This window comes from Halyomorpha halys, unplaced genomic scaffold (genome assembly GCF_000696795.3).
Source record: "Halyomorpha halys isolate HHAL.00 unplaced genomic scaffold, Hhal_1.1 Scaffold1601.1, whole genome shotgun sequence".
NCBI lineage: Eukaryota > Metazoa > Arthropoda > Insecta > Hemiptera > Pentatomidae > Halyomorpha > Halyomorpha halys.
This window is the reverse complement of record NW_027105206.1, coordinates 236,558-263,805: the sequence shown is the minus strand read 5'-3', so window position 1 is coordinate 263,805 and position 27,248 is coordinate 236,558. Positions and strand designations below refer to the sequence as shown.

General features: G+C 30.9%; 1 protein-coding gene across 1 annotated transcript in view; it reads right to left on the bottom strand.

Moving 5' to 3' along the window:
• Positions 1-9,200: 9,200 nt before the first annotated feature.
• Positions 9,201-27,248, bottom strand: part of LOC106690173 (uncharacterized) — an 84,895-nt gene continuing 66,847 nt past the window's right edge. Inside the window, exon 2 of the mRNA XM_014435512.1 lies at positions 9,201-12,395. Within this exon, the coding sequence (XP_014290998.1) occupies positions 9,201-12,395 (3,195 nt within the window). The remainder of the gene's footprint in view (positions 12,396-27,248) is intronic.

Here is a 27,248-nt window from a genome sequence, read left to right as displayed (position 1 = left end):
TAAGCAACTATTTTTTTTTTGACAAAGGTCATCGGCTTGTTTTCCCCATACCATTTAACGTTTGTATATAACCTTTTCCATAGCTTAAACAACAGTTCAAGAATACACAGTTCTATATCGATTTGAATGCAAATTTTCTTGCAGTAAGGCTCTAAAACCACAATTATTCATGTATAAACATTCGTCTTTGTATGATCATTAAAATAATTTATAGCATTGTACTGTATGTACTTCAGTAATCAAAGGGCTTAGAAGAAGTTCTCGGGCGACCTTGTCAATTAGATCCACTTTCAGACAACCCAGTTGTTCCGCTGACACCAACATCTACAGATACCATCTTTGATGAGAGTGACATTGTGTTGCTAATTAATGAGAGAAAGGTTCGAGATAAGTTGCCTTTCTAATTATACGTGCTGATTCTGCTCAAAAACGTTTCACATAAAGCATGGAGCCCGAGGCGCTCAGACCATTGTTTGAGGCACATCGTTCCACCCATTAGTAAACCAACTGAATTTAACGGGCCATAAATAATAAAATTTAGTACGAGTCCTGTTGCAGTAGATAATCATATATTGGTAAGTTGCGCAACGTAACAAATAAGTTTTATAAATTTTTGAGAAATTATACCTTTGGCAATAATAAATAAATAAATATAATTAACTGACTGTGTTTCTGCTTCGAAGTAAGAGGTCCAATAACTTAATCCATAGAAACTATAAAGGAGAAAAAGGGCAAGTTACGATAAAATCAAAAAAATACTCTAACCACCAATAATTACATAAAATATTTTTCCGATATAAAATAGAAAGCAGAAATATGTTTCTATCATTCTGCGCTGAATCAATCCGATTATGCTCGTAAATACAGAAATGATATTAAAATAGGCAAAATTTGGCACATTCTCACCTCATCTGACGGTACTTGTTCGCTTAGGGACAAGAGATAAAACAAACGAAAAATTTGGAATTGGACCAGATAGGAGAACCTATATAAAAAAGGAAGGAGTTGGGAATATTTTACAAGGAAAAGAAAATTAATAATTTGAAGAACTATAGAACTTTTAGTCTAATGAAAAATAAAAACTTTATGGATATAATATTTTTATTCCTTGATGATTTAATAAATTAATATCCGTATTTCCAAGTAAAGATAGACGGTAAAAAAAATAAATGTTTGATTTTATGGAATGAAATGTAAATGTATTGTGTAAATTAATGTGTGTAATTTAATAATTAAGCTCTAATGCTTGAACAATGCCCTGACTAATTCTTCAATAATCATAGATAATGCGTGAATACAAAGGAAAGTATTAAAACGAGTTATTTTTACGAAGGTCCTCTGACCTATGTTACATCAATGAAAGTTTGCGATAATCAAAAGCCGAAGAAGATATGAAAGCAAATCAAACAGCTCAGTCGTAAAAGAGAAACGGTTATTGTCGAAGAAACTGCTGCAAAGATTGGCCATCTGGAAATCCCAGAATGATGAAGGTACCATCAGGTTAGTTATGAAGAAGAGGAAGTGGCAACTTGATGACAGTAGAAGAACGCCATCATTCTGTTCTTCCCTCTTTATAAATGAATGTGATGATAATGTTTAGATGATCAGTATCCATTATATATGGATACTGTTATGATTATCTATGGATAGTCGGTATACACCATCGGCTTATCAATGTATATTATGTCGACATTACTGAAATTTTAGAGAAATGCCTGTTTTGATTGTGAGTTGTTTTCCCAGGTACCAAGTATCCTTGGAATCCAAAACAATTTGATTTTTCACCCAGAATTTTTAATAGGAAAGGAAAGTCTAAAATTTATACCTCAATTCCTTGGAGTATAAATAAAAGAAAAAAACATATTCTACTCTGTATCGATGCCTGTTCATTTTTATCATTTAATCATAAGGTTAGGAGATATAGAACTAACATTCATTATAAACACCCGGTAGCTGGTGAAATTTAAGGCCGTCATTTAGAAAAGAACCAATAATAATATATAAAAGTAAATAAAAGAAATTTGTTGAAAAATGTTACTAAACCAATTTAAAAAAAAAAATCAAAACTCTAAGAATAAAACCGGTGTTTTTTATTTGAAACTTAATAAAAGTAATCTCCTGAAATAAAAGTAGCGAAAATATTTTAAAAAATTAAGATCTATAAAAACTGCTCGTCGATCTCGACTATATAACAACACTTACAAGGTACACATTCTAAACTTGCAATCAATTATGAAATACTTATTTGTATGACAACAATAAAGAATATTTGGACCCCTAAAACCATCGAATCCCTCTCATATATAATTTTTACAATCCCAAATCCTTCGTAAAATCCTTAATATTCCTTTCTTTGTTACTAATAAAATCACCCATAATGACCTCAATGTACCATATGTTGTCGATTTGACCTGAGGCAGATATCAATTCTTTCATAATTAACTAATACCATCATAATTACATAATTACAGTCATAATTAACCCTGACCATCAAAAACCAATCTTTTTAAACTTTGGTTCCTCTACTATTCCTGATAATTTTCCAAGACGTCTAAAAAGAAGATGGTCTCGAGACCTTCTGCACTAGAAATGTTATTGGAATTCTACTAATGGGTAGATTCTTCACAAGACTGTATCATCCTATTGTAATATGACTCACATCACATTAACTAGTTATAATTTCTATATATATATTGTAAATAGTAGTATAAAGTAGACATACGATTGCTAAAACAATAGTTTATTATAAACCAAAGGTTACAGAGCTATAACAAAGTACTAAGTAAAATACATCAAAGTAGAAACTCTGTTCTCTGAGAAGTCCCTTTTCACAATTTTAATGAATTTAACAGTGTAATATAGTTACACATATATAGTTATTAAAAGTATCTTTCCACATTTTTATTAATAAACAAAAAGCTACTGTCATAAAAACCATTAAAAAAACATTTCTCATGATAGGCCCGCTAGGAGTGCTGCTAGTACTCGAATGTCGATGGAACACAACTAACCAAATTATGAATATAATTTACATTAAAATGATTATTACATTAATTAACAATTACATTAAAAGGGTTTGGAAAATTAAAAACAATCAGATAATAAACACATCAGGAAACCTAGAACACAATTAAGAACAAAAGGAGCATAGGTTCCACGATTTCTGGTTCAAAGTTGTATGTAGAGAAATATTTGGAAATACCGACTAAGAAAGAAATTAACAATGACCGATTAATTAATTAACTAATATTAGTTTCTTAATCGTAGATGGAATTTGAAAATTTTCAGTAAATCTATCTTATTTGCTTCAAATTACCATACCTAGATTGTAGCTCTACCAATAAAACAAATTTGATAAAAATCCCTATTTATGAACTTTTCTCCGGGTAAGAACTTAACCGTAACTTACCTTAAAACAGTTTAAGTTATCTTGAAAAAAAATTAAAACTATTAGTCTTTGAATACTCAAGATAAAAGAATAAATAATCGTTTAATGAAATGATTAATGTGAAGAAGGGAGATTGTGTTGTTACACGGACTCATGAATGTGGTATCCTGGATGACAACTACAAGCTCATCTCTTCTACTCTAGTTCGGGGGACAATGTACTTAGATCAATTTACACTGTCCTTAGCTATAAACCCATAATTAATAACAGCCAAATTCATTATTCAGTATAGTAATATTAACTAATATTAAATATAGATAAAGAATATTTGTTGTAATAGCTCTTTGAGCAATTAATGGAGACAACGTTTCTCGATGCTAAAATGTATAATTGGACTAAGGATAACGTGATTTATATCAATTGTTTATTTTTTTTTATTAATCAATAAAACATAGTAACATCGGTGGAATAGATCAATGATTAAAAATTAATCAATACATTTAGTGGTAGAAGGTATTCGAATCCAGACTAATTTACTGGAACCAACTCGGTGAGTAATTTTCTTTATTTTTTTTCTTGATCGGCCGGTCCATTGCCATCGTCTTGTTGGCCACCCGTGAAATATAGTATAGAAAGAAAGAAAAAATGATAAAACAAAAAAATAATATATTACTATTATAAGTTTGCTATGCCTATATTTTATAAGATTAATAAAAAAATTGTCTAACTAGATTTAAGAAGTATGCTGTGCTAGCAACCAACTTTACTGGTCTCTAAACATTTTAATGTAGAAATGCTATTAGAGTGCTACTAATGGGTAATTTCTCTAAAAGCCTTTATGATGGATGGGATTATAATGTAGCATCAAATTTACTAGACGTATTTTATTGTGTATTTTTTTGTATTATGTATTTTTTATAAATACAGTTGCAAATATAAATAAGTAAAAAAAAATTCTATGGATTATCTCTCTAGAAAGTCTGGTGAGTCAATTCATTTAAACTTTTTGAGATTAATGACTTCCATTTTTGAATGAAATATTTATTAATTATTCATGACATTGTACAACGTTTCGGGACCACTGTCCCATATTCATGCACATTAAACCTATAACAATAATAAAACTAACGTAACACCAATCTTCATCCTTATATATTTTAATTTATACAATAATATTCACCTCCTGATTTCATATGGGAAATCACGTCAACCATTTGTGCATCTTCACTTATCTCTAGCACAGCCATTTCTCTACATTTCTTACTACCTCTTTGGACCTTATCTCATGTCCAGGTCATGAGTCAAAATCAGATGAAATAAACAGGTTTATGTAAAAAATAAAAAATTACTAAGTTAATATTAAATACAAAACAGGACTTATATAAAACAGGGAGGTAACCAAACAGCACACTGGACTAAAATGCTTGTTGCTATTGCCGGTTTTCTGCAAACAACAGAAGTAAATGTCGAGCCAGTAATGAGTAATACAACTTCATTTCAAAGTTCATAAATGAGTTTTTCTTTGGGATTGGAAGATATTGGTGATTGCTTGTTCACTTAATTTTTTAGACTTAATATATCAATAAAAATGATAAATTTTCTCATCTGTTGACCCTGACGTAATGGGCAAGTTCTTCAAGATTGTAAGTGTTTTGGTGGCGCCAGGAATTAGCTTTCTCTGACCGACTCAGCCATGGCGGTCCACTCTCCAGCTCCGGGTGAATCCTCCAGGCACTCCAGAGGAAATCGACATTGGGGCACGTTGTCGTAGTGGAGAGAATACTATTGCTTCTAATAAATTAGCAGTACTAAATTATTGTATTGCCTAGTTTTTACCTTTTGGGTTAAAAGGTAAGTTTTAAAAAAACAGCACCATTTTTAAAATCGAATCTTTCGCTATCTAATATTAGTATATTTAAAGACTAATCAGTTTATTCAAGTAAATTATATTCTATACCCATCAAGATTAAATTTCTTAGACATTTATGTCAATCGTGGGCCTTGACAAACTTGAAATGCTTGAGTGTCCGAAAATAATGTACTCTGCTGCAGATAGTATTCATTAAATACATGTAAATTCGTAAGACTATTCAATCGACAACCATGACCCTGATGGATCTTTCCATAGTCATAAAATTTCAGTTTAAGAACCTCATGATTTTATTGTTTTCATTAGAGCTACATGAGTTTTAAGAAGTTTATCAATGTGGACATGTGCATCACATAGGCTTTGGCCTGGCTGACAAATTAACGCGAAAATATAAACGAAAAGAAATAAAACAACTAAACTTTAAAGTTGTAATTTTAAATCAGAAAAGTTTAAAATGACTCCAATTAAAAAAAAAAATCATAATTCCAAAATATAATTAAAAAAAAAAAAGAAAACTTTCAGAAAAATAACTACAAACATGCCTAATAGTACAAGAGCCCAAGAGGAGAAAAAAGGCAGTTATCTCACCCCAATTTTTGATTACTTTAATAAAAACTATGTATAATTACTAGCGAAAATTGATGAGTCTGCCAAGTATAGGTAAGGGGAATAAAAAATGGCGGTTGTTTTAAAGCGATAAAAAAAAAATTTCATTTGGAGCTCTATATCTTAAAAAGTAGGAACAACACAAGAAAATCTAAGAGAACGTCATTTAAAGAATAATAAATCTGCTAAAATATGAGCCCTAATAGAGTTATTTACGTTAAATATTTTTCGAGATATAGCTTTTTAAAAAGCAACGTTTCAGAAAAATGTACTGAAAGACCAGTAGTTAGTCAATATATATAGTTGTTCGGACAAATTTTTATTTGCCAAATTTATATTCGTATGTGAATATCATAAAAACTACTACACCTACGAAGATAAGTGTCATAAACAACTTTATAGTAAGTTAAATATCTTTTATTTTGAGTGTTGGCAGACATATGTGCGTCATATGGATCTAGAGATATAATTTTTCAAAAATCCAACATTTTATTCGAGCAACTAGAAATTAACATTTTGTAAGTTTATTTTGTCAAATATCATAAAAACTACTACTCCTACCAAGATAAATATAATTAACTATTTTGTAGTAAATTTAAGTAGCTTTAATTTGAGCGATGACAGACATCTGTATGTCCAATGGTTTCTGAAAGGAAGTTTTTCATAAATCAAACTTATTGTCCGAACAACTATAAATCAATTTATTTTAGCAAATATCATGAAAAAAACTATTCCTATGAAGGTAAAGGTCATAAACTTCTTTATAGTCCATTAAACTAGCTTTAATTTGAGTGCTAATAGACATCTGTACGTCCCATAGTTCCCGAGATATAGATTTCTCAAAATAAATTAGCTAACCACTAATCTGTCAGAAGATTTTTAAGACATTTTGCTTTTTAAAAAGCTATATCTCGAGAACTATTGGACGTAAATAGCTCTTTTAGGGCTAATATTTCAGAAAATTTACTCCGAATGAAAAATTGATGTTTTTTTTAAGGTTTTGAAACAGCCACCATTTTTTATTCCCCCTACCTATACTTGGCAGACTCATCAATTTTGACTAGTTATAATACCTAGTTTTCATTAAAGTAATCAAAAATTGGGGTGAGATAACTGCCTTTTTTTCTTCCCGGCTCTTGTACTATAATGTTGCATAGTTCCTTTACCTCTTAGACAAACTAACACTCACTGATAATCAACTTATAAAAACCTAAAACCCACAATATTTTACTGAAAGATTTTCAATGATATTAATTTTTTTGAAAAAACATTTCATCAAAGCAAAAATACCTGTTGGCGGTTGCAAGGGCTAATGGGATGATGTTAATCCCACTCACGACTTAATGTGGCATTGACGGTTGTTGGGTTTGTTGTATTGAGATATTACAATTTCATTAATTTTGGAATATTTCAAATAATGAGAAAGAAATTACAAACGCCATTTTTTTTTGCCAAATTCAATAATCGTATACAATTAACTAACATTTACTTTCAAATCCCAGTATAAATATTTATTTTACCTATTGATATTGGTGTTTTGAAAGTACATAATTTCGAGAAACATGAAAACCCTCACTAATTATAATTAATTTTAAGGTTTCGAGGATGTTTGTCCAATTTCAATATATCTACAATTACACTTTTTAAATTTATGTATAACTTTTTTTTATGTCCGTAATTTACATTATTTCACAATCGTAATTTTGATGAATATATTAAAAATTATAATTTTTATAGGAAGATAGTCTGAGTGGCGGTTAATTATTGTATAAAACTGTAAAGAGAGAAAAAAACTTTATTAAAAACCAAGTTGTACTGCCAAACTTCATTGTGTTGCCAGCCACACAGGATACTTATTTTAATCTAATCATACAATATTTTTGCTTAACGAGTAAATAATAATAATCATAAACAGTAATATATATAATAATAAAATATGATGTATTATCTTTTGTTTCCTTTTTCATTATTTTTTTTCCTTCCTTCTATACTTACCATTTCTTATTTGTTAGTCCCACCTCTTTTTCTCTCTCTCTTTTTCTTCCTTTTCTATCCTTTCCCTTTTTTTTTTTTTTTTTTTTTTTTTTTCATATTTTGCTTTCAACCCAATGTGCCTTTAAAAGATTAATAGATAAAACTATTGATAGAGATACAAATATGTACGAAAAGTACATAAATAACAAATAAATATCGAAAACAACATATTATGTGTAAATTAATATACAATAAATATTAAAATTTAATGGTAACCAATGTTTCGCCCCACTTTAGAGGGTTTTGTTAGTGCTAAACGAAAAAAAGATACAAACATTGAAAAAAAAGATGTGACAAGGAAAATAAGAATAGGCTTGGCTTGGAGTTCTGCAGAATGTAAATATTGTACATAGGAGCAAATGTGTTTTTATTTTGCATTTACTTAAATTTAATTTTCTTTGCCATTTACTTAAATTATTTTATTTTATTTTTATTATGTGATCAGTTTTATCTTAATATGTTTTTTGATACAGATTCATTTTTGTATATATTTCTTTATTATTATTTTTTTTAATTAATTTTTTTTCTTTTAATTGTTATTAGTTACATTTTTTTGTTTCAGTATATATTGTATGAATGTGTAATTAAACATAATTTGTGGCAGATTGTAATTATTCTTTCCAATTAAAAAAAAAAATTCTAATTTTAATGAAATTGTTCCTAAATATAACTTATACTGTGTGTGACGGTCGAGATAAGTTTAGAATAGAAACTTAGTTCCCTGAATTAGATTATCCTTTAATTTCCCTTCTAATAATTTTGTAGGGCTCCATTTACATAGTTCTTGAGAATTTCTAATGCGGAACATTAACATTATTAACCTTTTGAGGAGAAATTTCTATTTTACATGTATAGTAGCTAGGTAGTTAAACAAAATATAACATCCTTTAAAGGTACAGAATTAGAAACAATAGTGTTTCAACCGACCGTGTATGTCAACTATTGTTTCTTCAAATGCAAGTGAAGAGGTTAAAGGTCGATTCACACTGAGTGCACCGTTTCGCTTTCATTTACATAACATTTAAGAAGTGTTGTAAATTATCTTTCGTATTATCAGTTTTCTTTCCATTAATATACCTTTTTAATATATTGATTTAAACTTTACAATATTCATAGTGTGAATCGATATTAAGCAAAAGCATATGTATCAAAAACTCTGATGCTATGGCATTTTTATCAGCAATATATTTTTCTAGTTGAGTTTTTTTAGATCACTATCGGTATTAGCTGCAAAATTATACAAAAAATATATAATTTAAATAGTAATTATAATTATAGAAATATGTGCTTAGTAATATCAACTTACTTTGTAACCAGAAGGATGACAGACTGGTGCTCTGCTGGAACAGACAGTTCATTTTGAAGCCATTTCTTGTAGTTTTCTTTTGAAGGTTCTTTTATGACGGTCATTAAGGAATCTCCTACAATGAATTTGACTCCTTGTATTTGTATGACCCTCCCTCTCCTAAGGTCTTCAGAGTCTTCATGTGACTTGATGAAGTCGTAATCCACAGGCGCTAGGACCACCACACTATTTACTATCCTGTCTTGGAGCTGCGGCACATCCGGAATAGGAAATTGACTTCCACTCACCTTAAGAGGTAAGTATCTCTTGTATTTCGAATCGTTCAATACTACAGGATCTATTTTAGTCGCGTTTTCCTGTAGGTATTTATTTGATAAATCCTGACCCTCTTCGCTATTGGGATCATATCGGACAACACGCATCTCGACAGTTTTCTTATAATCGTTCGGTTTGACTATAGATGGTACTGGGGCGCTTCCAGCTCCATAGAAATTTTCTAAGGCTTCTGGTGGCAAACTCTCGATGGGTATATCACCCACTTTATCATAATCCAATATTTGAATGTCGGCGTTTCCTAGGATCCCCGAACTCAGCAGTTGTTCCCTCAAATCATCCGGTACTTCTTGTGGTAATGCGGCAATATTAGCCTTCTTTCTTTCTTCTTCTTCTTTGGTGTCATCTTTAGTTTCAGGAGTAGGTTCGAATCTCGGTGCTTCGGTGCTTGGTGTCACGGATGGTGCTATTCTGTATTCAGGTTTGGAAGTGGTAGAGACGTATGTCTTTTTGTTATTTTGCGGTTGTTTATGTGCTGGCCTGCTGTATACTGTTAAATACTTGTTCCTGTCATTATACCTAGTCTCCGTTGGACCACTTACTGTAGGAGTAGCTGCCGAAGATGGACTGTTTTTGATTGAATAGTTTAAAATTTCCGTGTTCGTGGGTTGACGATTGAAATTTTGTTTCAAATTCGATTGTGGGTTGTTTCTAATTGTGTACCTACTCTCTGTGGGCCTTTGTTGATTAAATACAAGGGGGAATCCGAATTGCTGTTGGTTTCGATTTGATTGTATGGCATCGTTTTGGTGTTTTATCTGCGGATTAGGTGTGGATGGAATGATTTGATCTGTGGCAGCATCTTTGTATCCTGGCTGTACCTGATGCTCCTCTAAAGATGATATCGATTTAATGATTTCGGCATTTTCTGTATTCCTATTTTCAGTTCTTGTGTTAGCTTCTCCTTGCTTCAAGAACTGTGAGTTATAATTGCTTTGTTCTCGTTGAGAAAAAGTATTATGTTTCGGGAGTTGCTGGTCTTGTTGGTTCCTAATACTTTGTTGGGGAGTTTTTCCATGCAGTCTCAAGCCGTAGTTAGTACCATCATTGTAATTTTTGTTTTCGAAAGGATACTGTTGAGGGATCGAATTTTGTGTCGTTGGAACCTGATTGAAAGCTTGGAGCTGAGGACTGAGGTGCTGTGAAAGTTGACTTTGATCAATTATTGGTGATTGTTCTACATGAATGTGCGGAATCTGTGATTTTGTTTGCTGTAAAGGGACTTGTTGATTATTGGTAAATCTGCCCGCTGTTGTCTGGAAATCGGCTTGCTGTTGGTTATTTTGGAAAATGTTTTCCGGTTTTGGTAATGGTTGTGTATGGAACTGTTGCTGGTTATTCTGAAACCTGTTTGAAATAATCTGAATTTTTTGAGGCTCTACTTGTTGGTTGTTTAGAAACCTATTTTGTTGAGTAGGAACTGCTTGTTTACTTTGAATGGCTTGCTGTTTCAAACTTTGTTGATGAAGAAATTCCTTATGTCGTTGATATTCTTGGATTTGGTGTGGAGTTGGAGCTTGATTCCTCAAAGAGGGGCCATTTTGTGGGTATTGCTGTTGAGGCTGTGGTGGTAACAAAAATGTTCTGTCATTATATTGTGGTTGTCTTGTTGAGAAAGGTACTTGTTCTGATTGATGATATTTTTTCTGTTGCAGGGCATGGTTTGCTCCGGCGTTTTGTTGTATCCTTCCTTGAAACTGTCCATTTTGAAATCCTTCAGTGGGTTGTGGAACTGTTGGATGGGCCTGTTGCTGCTGAGGAAACGCTAATCTCGAATCACCTTGTTGATAGTGGAACTGGCTTTGAACGGGAAACCTATGATTGGAAGTTGGGGTAGGGGACGGCTGCTGGGAAGGCTGTATCTGTCTGTATTGTAGACTTTCTTGTTGTATAAACGGTGGTTGAGAAGGTTGATTCTGTCTGATTTGCTTTGTTGGAAATGGACCTTGCTGTCTTTTTGAGTAGTGGTGTTTATTAGATTCGGTAGAGCTTTCTATATCTTTGTCTTGTTTGTTTTCCGGGAGAGCTACTTGAGGTTTTGGGGCACTTTGCCATGCTTCTTCTTCACCATGTCCCTCATTTGGGGGAGAACCGAATGTGACCTTCAGACCTGAACCGTGGTATGTTTCGGAATCGGGCCGAATGATAGTTCTCAGTGTTGTACTCGGTGGTGGAGGTGGAGAAGGCAAAGGCTCAGCATAGGTTGGACCGTAGTTGGGTTCTGCTTCTTCTTCTTCTTGCCCTCCTTCCACTATGTCCGTTGCATGAGGTGTCAGCGCTGGAACCGGTTCTTCATAAATAATGTCATCTCCGTGTTCGCTGGGATGTGGATTTTTCTTGTATTTTACATAAAAAACATGAATGGGTTCCTTTGTGGAAGGTGGAGGTGGAAGAGTTGTTGGTGGTGGTGGTGCCGGCAAACTCTCGTTGGATTCTTTAATTATGATTTCAATGATTGGTTCTGGTGGTTCGATGTAGTAAGGATGAGGGTGAGACGGCGGATTAATAACTGCAGGCGGCTTATATTTTATTATCTTGTGTACAACTTGATGAGATGATTCTGCATCGTGATCAGCTTTGGAAGAGATAATAGATTCTTTTTCGGTAATGTTTCTAACCCTCTGTTCGTAGAGAGGATCTCTTTGAGAGTACTTGAAGACAGGCTCCATCGGTACGGCGTAGGGTGGAGCAGATAGTGGAGGGCGCTGTCGCTTTATTTGGTTGCGAAATGTGCCGCCACTAGTCAGCCTTCCAGGGTTTTTTGCCACTTCATTATTCTTCTTGTTTATGCCAAGGATGTCCTCTACCACCGTACAGTGGACTGCTACAATGCATAGAGTCAACCCCAGAAGCAGTATCTGTAACAAAATAAAAAATTTGTATTATTATTAATGCAATCAAGCCAGTGAAAAATAAATTATTCAATGCCAACTTTGCTATGGGACCATTGCATATAAAGTCACCGAAGACCAGAACCACTATATCTCAGATTAAAAAAAAAAGTTTTAATAATAGTACCGACTAAATATTGTAGGACTAGATTTTTAAGACATTTTAGCCTAAGATAATGTGCTTCATATTATTTAATTTATGAGCACCAACGAATAGACAATTGAAAATAAGGTTACCTTTTCTTGTTTTGTTTTAAATCATAGCACCTATTTTGTTTGAAAAAAAAAAAATCTAAGATGGCAATTCTGAGAAAATAAAAATTAAAAAAAAAAAAAGTAAAAATAATTTGTTCGTTTTAAGGTTGAACATCATATTCATAAAAATATCAAATAAATGCAATACGCTTAAAAATGAGCTATTAAACATCCTTTTAGCATCAGTTATAAATATACAAGCATTTTTGTGATAAAAAAAAAAAAAATTATTTGAATTCAGCTATTTCCATAACTTTAAAAAAATTATACTAAAACATCTACTCCTGTAGAAAATATGAAAAAAAAAGTTAATTAACCGCTACACCTATTATATTATTGAATTCAGACCATTAGTGATTTCGTATAGAATGGCGCTATTGTCTTCAAAGAAAGTAAATTTTATATTTATGTAAAATACGATTGTAGATAAAATTACCAATTGGTAAATATCAAATCAATGGTTATAACATTTTTTTTTTTGTGGAATTCAATTATACGCAAGACTAATCAGAGAGCCCAAGAGGAGAAAAAAGGCGGTTATTTCACTCCAATTTTTGATTTCTTAATTGAAAACTAGGTATAATTACTAGTCAAAACTGATGAGTCTGCCAACTATAGGTAGGGGGAATAAAAAATGGCGGCTGTTTTAAAACATTAATTTTTCATTCGGAGCTCTATATCTTTACAACTACCAACAACAATAGAAAATCTAAGAGAGCATCATTTAAAGTAAAGTAAATTTGCTAAAATGTAAGCCCTAATAGAGCTATTCAAGTTCAATAGTTCTCGAGATGTAGCTTTTTAAAAAGCCCAAATAGTAGGGCTAATATTTCAACAAATTTACTCTTCTTTAAGTAATGTTCTTTTAGATTTGTTAGTGTTGTTGGTAGTTTTTAAGATATAGAGCTCCGAATGAAAAATCAATGTTTTGAAACAGCCACCATTTTTTATTCCCCTTACCTATAGTTGGCAGACTCATCAGTTTTGACTAGTAATTATACATAGTTTTCATTAAAGTAATGAACAATTGAGGTGAGATAACTGCCTTTTTTTTCTTCCCGGCTCTTGTACTAACTGCATGTGTATAAAGCCGTATATTTTCAAACTCAATTTACATTTTTTCAGACGGATCGTATCTTCGGTAATCTCCGTATAAATATTCATTGAATTAAAAACAGTTTTCTGGGCCATAACAAACATATCAGTAACAGCGTAACGTGAACAGGCAGGCTTATAAAAAAATCCCGACTGTTGTTAGCGATTTGGCTTGGTCGCTTTCCCTATTAAAGAGATTTTTTTTTTTAAATTCCAAAGAAATAATAATATAAGAGCTACTATAAATAAATTTTAATTGTCTATGATACGAAACGACACTGAACAAGGTTTATTTATATTTAAATTAGTAATGCATTCGATATAAATGATATACTGATAAATTTATTTATCCTGGAACACACGTACACATAAAATAATTTAGAGAACAATGGTACAGTGTTCTAAATAGATAGATCATTATTTGACCTAATAATTAAAATTGGATTTTGCTAATAATAAATATATTTATCTTTACATATAAAAGGGAATGGTTCCAATGTTTGTTCACAATAAACTTTATGAATTACTGGACCGATTTACATGTAATTTTTTCCAAAATGTTCCATTTCATTATATTTAAAGGCCCTGAAATCCTTGATTTCCTTGGTAAAAAAAACAAAACAATATTAACAAAATAAAACATCTTTGGCGAGTAGTTCAGAAAGTATGGATTTTTTTTCGAGGTTATTATATACCAATTGATTTATTTCTTACTGAAGAATAAGAAAAAAATATATTACTGATTCCATTAAATGAATTTATAGCCCCGAAAAATTATATTAATATTAAAAAAATATAATTACAAATATTAAAAATTAGAAAATTTTGAACTTGATTTCTATGGGGAGTTTTTTTCTCCGCATGTCCGTAACTCATCTGCATTTTATGCAAATCGCTACCACAATCGTTGAAATGTTTAATGTCTGCTCTTCCAACCCACATTAACATCATTTAAACTTAATGCCCTTATAAGGGAGACGTATTAATTTTGTTTTATTATGTCCGGTTTGTGGCATTTGGTTTACTTAATAGGACCCTAAACCACTCCTAAGTTTGGAATAAAATAACGTTGAATTATACACAGAACATCGTATATCCAAGTGCATTTCAGTGAGTTTGAAAATTTAACCTACTTGTGTAGTAAGGAAGCAACTAAATGTTTTGTAAATTTATCCATAGTTATTTCAAAAATTTTCATTTCATTTTCATATACTCATGGCATATCCTTCCTCGTATGTAGATAGAACCTTAGGATGCTTTGTAAAATGGAAAAAAAAAATTATAAAACGTAATGAGAAAAAATTCTATTCGTTCGTATATTGTATATATGATAATATAATGTGTATAACTAATAATATTTATGTAAATTTGTAGTTCTAACTAAATACAATAATTGATATAGAACTTTCAAATTGTGTTTTCGTCCGTATATTTTACTTAGTAGCTACTACTACCCAGACAATAACAATATTAGAACCTGAGGAAATACACGGATCTGATATAATTTTCTGTATTTATTAAACAATGTATATCCAGGTCCAACAAGATGGTAACATCTATCGGTCGGTGCAGAAATAACATGTAAAATAATTAACAAATTAAATATTGATTTCCTACACTTTTTATTTTTCGGGCGTTGAGTCCACAAAGGTTTATATGATAAAATTATAAATCTTAAAATTATTTCCATATATGGAACTTATGGTTTAATTTATCATTTAAATTATTTATTTTTTTTTATCAATGTGGCCTATATTGAAATTCTGAAATATCCCGCTCATTGTTCATAATTGCCTTCCTTTCCCAACATGTATTCTCTAGTTAGCATATTCAATCCTTATTTGAAACTATTAGGCTAGATATAATGTATGTTTTTAATCGCCAATGATCATTTATTGGTTCAAAAGAATGTTTGAACAATAGGGAAAGGACTATTGGTATCAAAGGCGAAGCTTGGTAGAGGATATTGGGCTGGAAGCTATGGCCTCGTGGCCATGATATGACACGCACTTGGCCAATGCCTCTCTGGCGAAACTCTTGCCTGTCTCCCCTATCCTTTCGTACTCTCCAGCGTCCACTAGAATCGAATCTAAACCCTCCATATAAAAAGCTTTTCAAACTTCTGTACTATTCCCAAAGTAACTAATTCAGAAAAGAAAATTGTCATTCACATAATGTTACAAAAAAAAAAAAAAAAAAAAGAGATGGTCATCGAACGGTTAACAACAGATTTGTTAAACACACTTTAAATATCGAGGACTTATTATTTCTCCCATAGTGGGAAAATAAAGATTCATTTTTCGGGTCCGCTGCAAAATAAATATTGTCTGGCCCATGTGGGAATCGAACCCTCAACTTTTTTAAAAAAAGCGCTGTAGGATCCATATGCCCCAACCTGCTCAGCTATCAGGTCTTCTCGTATATCAGTTTTGTGTTGTCATGCGAGTTTCATTCGAGAAACTTGAAGTATTGTATAGTATGTTTTTTGTTGTTTTTTACTCTCACATATGTTTTTATTGGAACAAAAAAATTGAAAAAATCAGTGTGTGGCTGTTGATAAAAAAATATGTATATCTAACTTGTTTGAAATATAATACATGAATAGAAAAGTATACATACATTATATTATTTGAAGGAATAATTTATTCTATGTTTATTTTGTATAACAATATTCTCCAACAATTAACAATCTTTAATGTCCTATTCATTGTAAGGTTAAATCGATTAAATGTTGGATGATAGTGCTGATATCTCATAAAGGAAATGAACTAAAAGAAATAACAATTATGAAGTTATGGATGAATGAATGAATAAAAAAATATTAGTACTTGGGTACTAATATTCCCTCCTCTAAGACACAACCCCTGATGAAGACCTGAAACTCAGGTCGAAACGTCGGCATAAAATAAATAAATATGGTTTTGTTTATTTATGTTGTTCTTTGCTGACCGCACCCCCCGACAAACTTCTTCAAGAATAAAAAAATAATTTTATTCTGGGACATATGTCCCCTAAGAATAAATACATGGTTCATACATTAAGACTTTTGTCTGGCAAGGAAGTAAACTGAAATTACATTGGGTTATTGGCTTTATAACTGTTAATCAATATATCCCTATTTATTTTATTACGATGATACAGAGGTTTGGTTATACAATAAGTGAAGGAATAGGTGTTGAATGGATGAGGACTGACGAATGGAGATGGGAAGAGAATTCTAGAAGGATTCTTCTATAATACATAATTCTATTATTCAAATAACTATTACATCCCTTGAAAAATAATTAATAGAAATTTAAAATTGAGTATTAAAGGATGTTTAGCAGCAAAATTGAGAGAATCAAGGATGACATTGAAACTCTTTAGCCGCTACACTATGAGGCCAATTTCGAAAGAGCATAGATTGGCAGGAGAAGATGAAAGTTGGTCAGACCCGTTGGCCCCGGTAAATTGCAACAAACCATCTACTCTTCCTTTCACTAGCATCATCCCTTCTTCATCATCCTGATAACGGCACGTACTCCTTATCTAATACTTAGCTATCATCTAAGTCCTCTTCGTGGGAACTAAGTTAGAGAAGGGAAATACTTCTCTAAGATGGGGCTATCCAATTCCACATTCCAAGAAAAAGTTCTTATTTTCATCTAAATGCCAGAGGGGTCATTGACTAATAAAAGAATAATGTTTTACATTTATAAGTTCGTGGACGTGATAAAAAAAAATAAAAAAAATACATAAAACATCCTTATATTACTTATACAGAAAATTCAATAGGCACTACCCGCACATTCCAAGACTATCGGTTTGACAATATATGATTAGGGACTGTAATAATGAAAAAAGAAAAATTTAGTAAATTGTAATAGAAAAACTATGACCTGGTACGTTCCTAATCCATTGTATTTATTTATCAATTCATGTACTATAACAATTGATATTATTTGTAAGAAATTAACAGTAATGTTAAGCATATCTTTCTTTATCAGATCTACCCCCGATGAGATTCCATCCTTACTTTCATTAGTCTGTCCAGTACCTTCTCACCTACAAATCCCGCCTATTCCTTCACTTCCTGTTGACCCAGATTCATAAGATAGAAATTTATGATCCTGTTTTTAAACAAAATTTATGAATTGATAGAATATATTATTTTGTTTTTATGATTTATTTATTTTATTATTTTCACATTCGCTATGACTATTATTTTATTGTAAATCAATGTTATGAATTTTCATTTAAAAATTGTAGATAAGGCCCTAAAGCCCAATTTTTATTTTTTGTTAATTCTTTATCTATCCTAGGCTTATCACAGAAATAAATTATTTAGAACAAGTATTATTATTATTTATAACTTGTCAAACAGATTCGCTACCTTGGAATACATTTGGACAAACGACTTACTTGAAATCCTCACACAAGACTGAAAAGACAGGAAACTGCACGGCGATTCCGACTATTACAACACTAACTTGACAAACAGTCTAAATTTCCAATCCATTACAAAAGATTGATCAAACCTATCTGAACATACGGAGTTAATTTATGGAGATCTACTAAACTTTCGAATTCCTATCGTATCCAATCCTTACAATACCAAAATCTTCCATACTTGGTCACAAATAAAATCATCCATAATGACCTTAAATGTTCCATATTCATCTCTCTTTTCTCAGTCTGCCGGTGTTCCTCAAGGTAGTATCTTAGGTCCCATTCTTTATACGGTTTATACAGCTGACATCCCAACCCACCCAACACAGTCCTAACAACATACGCAGATGACATAGGTATACTTTCTGTAAACAACGACCCAACTAATGCATCACAAACACTACAGGCACACATAACATCTATTGAAGAATGATGAAAAACTGGAGAATCAAAATAAATCCTGACAAATCCCACCAGATTAACTTTACTCTCCGTCGTTAGACAAGATTTAAGACTGAAACGACAAGAAACTGCTCGTAGATTCCAATTGCTACAACACTTACTTGACAAACGCTCTAAATTTCCCATTCACTACAAAAAATTAGTATACACTACGATAATCAGACCAATTTGGACATATGGAATTGAGCTCTGGGGCTCCACCAAACCAACAAATTCTTCCCGCATCCAATCGTTACAATCCAAAATCCTACGTAAAATCCTTGATGCTCCTTATTACGTCACAAATAAACTCATTCACAAAGACCTTAACATCCCATTCGTTGCAGATTTGACCCAAAACAGATATGCGTCTTTTCATTCCAAACTCCTTAACCATCCTAACCCATTAATTCTTAATCTTTCATCCTTAACAATCCCTGATAATCCTTCGAGGAGTCTGAAAAGAAGATGGCCACGGGACCTTCTAATTTAAATTAATGTTTGAAGTACCACCAATGGGTTCCTTCCCAAGATTTTCAAGTGTATATGAAACATACAACATATTTACCTATTGTATTATTTTGTACAGTTGTAAATTACATTAAATAAATTATAAAAAAAAAAAAAATGTTCCATATGTTACCGATCTAACCCGAACCTACTAGTTTCTAACCTTTCCCTTCCATTCCTGACAGTCCTCCGAGGCGCCGGAAAATAAGATGGCCTCGAGACCTTCTAATGTAGAAATGTTTTTAGAGTTCTATCAATGGGTAGTTTCTTTACATGTCTGTATCTTACTTCTGTAATCTAATATCACATTTCCTAGATGTATTTATATGTAAATACAGTAATAAATAATAATGTTTACAAGATTCACTGCAAAAATAGCGAAGCATCACTTACATACAACCCGGAACGGACCATCACTTTTTAATTTATTTTTCAGGTCAACCTGTCTGTATCCCTTTCTCTTAAAAAAAAAAAAATGCTTGAGCTTCTTTTTCGGTATATGGTAGAGTGAATGAATTCAAAATTAATCTCACGAATTTATAAAGTATTAATTCCTGAATACCGGATAAATAAAAAATAAATAAATTATTTAAAAAACTGAAAGTAATTTGTTACCAACGCATTCTCTTCGGTTTTTAAAAATAATTTTAATACTGATTTGGGTTTAATTTCTCCTATGACGAATTAGCTGATGCTAGAAACTTCAGTTGAACTTTGCCAAAAGAGAGTTTTTAACTTTTTCGCCGAAGGTCAATTTCTCCGACTGATTTCATTCCGTTCTGGAAATTACCTAACTGTAATTTTATCAATCAAATAAGCAATCAGTATGTTTACATTAATGTATTATTATAGTTAAATAATTCCGTTAAAAAGAATTATAATTTATATCCATCAATTTGATATTATTGGTTCGGTTACATATTTAAAAAAAATATTAAAAGCATTTTCAGTGTTGAATCTTTTTTACAATATTACTTTCAGATAAAAAAAAAAAAAGAAAACACTCAATAACAAATAACATAAGTTTTTTATCTTCATTTGTTATTTAAAGTATTTATTCTTCATTAAATATACGATTACAATGTTGTCTGTTATGCTATATTATTACATTTAGCGCGATTTAAATGTTTATAAATTATTTTTATTTATAAATATATTTTTGTTAGATTTTGTAAAATAGGAAATTCATAAGGTTTTGTTCAGTTGATTAAGAATTACTAATTGACAATTTATTAGGAAAGAAATTGTTTAAAAATTAGAATCTTTTATCCAAATTTGATAAGTCTCATTAATTTTCATTCAGCTGAGCGAAAATTTTCATAAATTACATTGATTTATGAAATTAGTAGTCGTATTTTTGGGTTGTATTCCCATTTTCAAAACTTACCGTTTAAAAATAGACAATTAGTATATATTACATTATGTAATACTTTATATAACTCAATATTTTTTTTTTTTACAAATATATAAATATAATGACCTTACATATAATATTAATATAACTGTTTTCAGACAGTCTTTATAAACCCTATATTGACAAATCCGGAACGACAAGTAACATATAAATCAATATAATAGGTGAAGATAGTAGGTGCTTACTATTGGTTTACCTAATTGAAAATTCAAAAATATTCTCTAAAAAAAAATTGAATTATCTGTTTATTCCTATTGTATAATATATTAGCAAGACATAACCTAGTGTTATAAGCATAACTTTAAAAGACAGATACATTCAGGAGAACGGATAATGAGGACTTTTTGTTAGGAATAGATCCTCCACATGTATTTGTATAACCAATGTCAAATTTACTTATTGTTTATATTTTTGATAAGATTATAAATATCTAAATAAATAAATTTAAAAAAAATAATAATCTTTCAGATGTATATTTCATTAAACTAAATTCTTTTTAAATCCAGTATTTTCAATATACATATTAATATTTCCTCAAGTCTGGTATGGAATCCGTCCAACTCTATTTTTTTAAAACAAGGAAATTATCCAAGAGTAATAAATTAACAAAGATTTATTACATCAATTCCTAGATTTTGGAAGATGACCTATTTCGGTGACGGAATGTAATGCCACATACGAGAATTCTTCATTGAACATTCCTGATTTAAACGCACTGGAAAAAAACTGAAAGAGGTAACAAAGTTTACTTCACCTCCAATATAAATTTATAAGTTTAATTCAAAATTTTGAAGAAAAAAAAATAATAAAAAAGGCCGCGTCAATCGAGTCGTAAGCTACTTACCTTTATTTACATTAATATCACAAAAATTATTGTATAATACTTTTAGGTTTGCTACTTTAATTATGAGAATGGTATTTTTTTTTTTTTTTACATTTAAATACATACATCAAGTAAATTTGATTTTTGTTTATAATGGAGTGGTGTAGGCGTGTAGAGAAACTACCCATTGGTAGCACTCTATTGACTTTTTACATTAGCTGGTCTTACAGCCATAATCTTTTTAGGCACCTCAGAGGATCTTCAGGAATGCAAGAGGAAGCAAAGTTAGAAACTAGTGGGTTTGGGTGGTTAGGGAGTTTGTAATGGAAGGAATGGTATCTGGTTCGGGATAGATCGGTTACATCTGGAACATTAAGGTCTTTATGTATGATTTTATTTGTGAGAAAGTAAGGAGCATTGAGGATTTTACGAAGGATTTTGGATTGGATACGAGAGGAATTCGAAGATTTGGTAGGACTCCCTATGTCTAGATTGGCCTTGTTACAGTCATGTAGATCAGTCTTTAGTAATAGATTTGAAGTTTAGACCGTAATAGTCGGAATCGACGTGCAGTTTCTTATCTTTTCTGTCTTTTGTGAGGATTCCAGGCTAGTCGTTTGTCCAGTTGGTAGCGGATCTGTTCGACAGGAAGAAATATAATTTAAGATACTATTAAATAGTAGGTAATGTTGTATTTATTTTTTCACCCTTTTACTAGTAAATATAGCCAAGTTCTGTCTCAATAAATCACAATGCTAATTTTTGCATATTTATAATGATCATATAATTATATCTAATAGTCAATTATAAAAGATTAATTAGTATGCTATAGAATTCAGCAACGCAACGTTCCTGACAATTTTTAATAATGAGGTTTTGTAATTGTTTTTTTCTGTTTGCCACTCGATGAATAAAATCCCAATATTATGAGTGCACTGAAAAAAACTCGAGTGATTTGGGTGAAATCGCATTGCAAATGACTTTTCGTAACTATGTGGTGCAGCATAAAAAGGGTTTTCGGACAGCTACACACCCACATAAAGTTGAAGCTTCATGCACATAGAGCTATAGGTAATGGACTTTTAGATTTTCACTGAGGAATATTTTCATTAAGATCGAAACTAAACCCTGAAAACTGAATTGCTTTTATGTGTTTTCATTTCTGAAGTAGGCCCCGATAACATATAAATGAAATTAATTTCCGTGATTCCGATTTTTTTTTAGAACCATTAAGAGTTTTTTATCCATTTAAGATGTACGTAATATTTACTCAATACTTTGAAAAAAAACATTGTAAGCTTATAATGCAACACTTAAGTATCCTAAACACCCACTTGAGAGTTTGATAAAGTCACTTGATCTTTGAACAAAACGCAATTGTGAATCTGAATTTAAGTCGGCCCAGACAAAACTTTTTTTTTCGTACTAAGTGGTCTTAAAAAAAATATTGATTTTATTCATAAGACATTCATTAACAAATCTGACGATACCTCCTAGCCTTTCACAATAAAAACAGTATACTCCGACTAGATATGTTTTTCAAACTTAACAACTATTGCCCTGTAATTTAGTATACTATTGAAATAATACAGGTAATGGTTTTTATTACAAGAGCTGGAAAGAAAAAAAAGGAACTTATTTCACCCCAAGATTTAATTATTTTAATGAAAACTATGTATAACTAATACTTGAAATTGATGAGTCTGCCAAGTGTAGGTAGGGGGAATAAAAATGGCATATTTTTCAAAACGTTAAAAAAAATTTTTTTCATTTTTTTAATTTTTCATTCGGAGCTCTATATCTTTAAAACTACCAACAGCACTAGAAAACCTAAGAGAACGTTATTTAAAGTAGAGTAAATTTCCTAAAATATTAGTCCTAATAGAGCTATTTATGTCTAATAGTTCTATAGTTAACTTACTATAAAGTAGTTTATGACACGTATCTTCATAGTGTTAATAGTTTTTATAATATTCCTATATAATATAAATTTGGCATGAGAAAATTTGTCCGAATAACTATAAATCAATTTATTTTAGCAAATATCATGAAAACTAGTACTCCTACGAAGATAATCTTCATAAACTACTTTATAGTCCATTAAACTAGCTTTAATTTGAGTGCTAATAGACATCTGTATGTCGAATGGTTTTTGAGATATAGATCTCCCAAAATAAATTTACTGAGTACTGGTTTTTCAGTACATTCTGTACATTTTTATGACATGTTGCTTTTTAAAAAGCCATCTCTCGAGAACTATTGAACGTAAATAACTCTATTAGGACTCATATTTTAAGCTCATTATTTTAAGTGTTGGCAGACACATGTGCGTCTTATGGGTCTAGAGATATATTTTTCAAAAACCAAACAGTTTATACGAACAACTAGAAATTAACAGTTTGTGAATCTATTTTGTCAAATATCATAAAAACTACTACTCCTACAAAGATAAACGTTATAAACTATTTTATAGTAAATTTAACTAGCTTTAATTTGAGTGCTGACAGACATCTGTACGTCCAATAGTTTCTGAAATAAAGTTTTTCATAAATCAAACTTGTCCGAACAACTATAAATCACCTTATTTTAGCAAATATCATGAAAACTACTATTCCTACGAAGGTTAAGGTCTTAAACTACTTTATAGTACATTAAACTAGCTTTAATTTTAGTGCTAATAGACCTCTGTACGTCACATAGTTCCTGAGATATAGATTTCTCAACATAAATTAACTAACTACTGATCTTTCTGTACATTTTTATGAAATCGTTTTTTAAAAGGCTATAGCTCGACAACTATTGGACGTAAATAGCTCTATTAGAGCTTATATTTCAGCAAATTTACTCTTCTTTCAATAATTTTCTATTAGATTTTCTGGAGTTGTTGGTAGTTTTAAATATATAGAGCTCCGAATGAAAAATGATTTATATTTTTTACTTCTTGAAGCAGCCACCATTTTTTATTCCCCCTACCGATACTTGGCTGACTTATCAATTTTGACTAGTAATTATACATATTTTTCATTAAAATTATCAAAAATGGGGGTGAAATTACTGCCTTTTTTTCTCCTCTTGGAATCTTGTACTATTTGTTTTCATTACTAAAATATTAATTATAATTGTTCACAATTATCGATATAGCTTTAAAATATTTCTTCGTTTCGCCACAAATTCATAGAATGTCAGGGGTCAGCTGGTAAGTGGCAATTACATAATTCTACCTTTTAAATAGAAGGGGGAAATTACACACCACGAGTTGGGGCTTACATAAGATGCAGCTTCGAGGGGTTCTGCTCAGCTATAACCATCTGATTATTTTTATACCCCGTGCGCTATCCAACTTCAACATCGCCACACCTACCTCGATATATCATCAACTCCTTTCACATAATATATAATAATCAAATTGAAACTATGAAGGGTACTTTTGATTTCCACATCATCATGAACACAGTGTTAGATCCGTATTTTAAAAAAAAATACCAGCGTACTCCCTTTGTGCTAGAAATAATTACTGGCCTTATATTAATATTATAAATTAATATTTTTTCGTAGACATTAGTCTACAGTCACAATTTTTTCATAATAAAAACAAACTCGTTCTCAGATGAACCAGGTTAATCTACTCTGAATTGTGATTTTAAAAAAATATATTTTCAGTACCTATTTCTATTAAATTACAAGACCGATTTATTTGCTCGTGAATTTGTTTTATTACTGTTATACCCCACAGAAATCTTAATGCAAAAAATTGTATCACATATACTGATAAAATCACATAATAATTAACATATTCTAATTGACCGCATAATATAATTTCCTAGTATGAATTAATTATCGCTGATTAAGCTTTGAAACAATCAACAATAAGATTATTATAATATTAAAAAACAAAAAAATAATAATACGATTTGTATAATACTTAAAAAAAAATTAGTACTTGGTTCCAGAAAACATATATCAAAAATATTGCGTTTATTAAAAAAAAAAAAGAATGAAAAAAGAAATATTCCTGTTATGATAAAGGGATTTGACTCTTCTGAAAATAATCTATGATGTGATACAGTTCAATAGAGAGAGAGAAATACTTTATCTATCTATGCTGCCTAAATACATCAGGTTGCTATCTCACACAGCATACTTATCAATCCGTAATCGGACATATATAAATTACACATACATGGTATAATCAGATATAAGGAGATATAATAAACAATTTTTTTCCCCCTACAGTTTCCTTTTAGAATCAATTTCGGTCTGTACAACAAATACAAATGTTTCAATTCATTCCTATTTTTCTTTCTCATTTCTGCTCCTCCAATTTCACCATTTCACAATTTTTTAATTCACCCGATCAACAAATTCGCTCTCCGGAATTCACCCTCCTGATCCTCTTCAGTGACCCGCTAAACAAATTAAATATTAGACGGCAATGGAGATCAGACCATCATTCATAGTCACAGCAGTAGATCAGTTTACCAAAAACAAACAAATAGATACATTTTACGAGAATAAGACTAACACATAGATTCAAAGGAAAATATAATAAAAAGCCGGTTACAGGAAACACTTGAATGGATAAATAAGTTTAAAAAAAAAAAGAAAGAAAAAAAAAAAGCTTCCCTAAAGTTCACTAACCCAAAGGTTCGAAACCAATACCACCAATCGTTCTCTGAACTGTTTTTTTTTTCTGCAAGTTTCATGAGAAAATATCAATAATTAGGAGGGGGTATAGTTCTGCAACTAACTTCACCTTCTTATCACAATTTGTTATTTAGATATGATTTTTAAACGGTTTTCCAACGAAACCATGTTTTGTTTTTTTTAATTTCATAAAAATCATATTTCTCTACCACAACTGAACTTCTTTTTCAACTTTTTTCACACTATTCGGAACATATGAAGAATTTGCTATAAGACAGCAACCAATTGACAGGGAAATATGGCTACATAAGGGAAATACTCGGAATCTTGAGGATTTCATAAATGTCCCTAACTTCATCTCTATTCTACACATTGCAGATATTGACTGCATAACATGATCTACGATACCAAATGAGAATAAATTGTTTATTAACTGTTTATACCATTTTAAAAAATAGAAAAAAAAATGGATCGTTCTAGACATATTCTAAAAGAATTTTAATTAGAAAAAAATTATAGTCATCCAAAACGGTGGTTTGATAAGATTTGTCTACAATGTAGCTTTTTTTTTAATAGTAAACAAATAGATTTTTTTTTAAGTAGTAAAAATTCAATTATATATATTTAAATTTGTGTTTATGTTATATATTTATATTTTTTTTAAATCTTTTATCTTGCCTTAGGGGTAAAAATTAAAAACATACTAGTTCTTAGTTCATATATTGTTTTCGTCTGGGACGTTTCGGGGATACAGTATCCATAATTTTTAATGAATATTTAAGATTCATTTCTTCACCATGAAATAAATATCGACACAGGGGGAATCGAATCCACAAAGTTCTGAACCAAGCACTCTGGGATTCTCGGCCCAATGTGCTTTGCAATTAAGTCCTCTTAGTAATATAATAGAAGCATTTTTAATTGTTCTGGACTTACGAGGAGATTTTATTATTCGATTAATTGTAATATTTTAATTATTCATTTGATTAATTACTAGGGATTTTTTCAGCATAAGCAATGCACATTCCTTTAAGTAGCTATATTTTTCAAGCTCCATAAATAAGTATAACTTATAAGAGAAGTATATATATATATATATATATCAATTTTTACGGTCAACTATACATACATATTGTTGGGGCGAGGGGTGTTTCGTATGTGAAAACCGACCTCTTCCCCAGAGGGTAATGTTCGCTGGTTCGAGATAAAA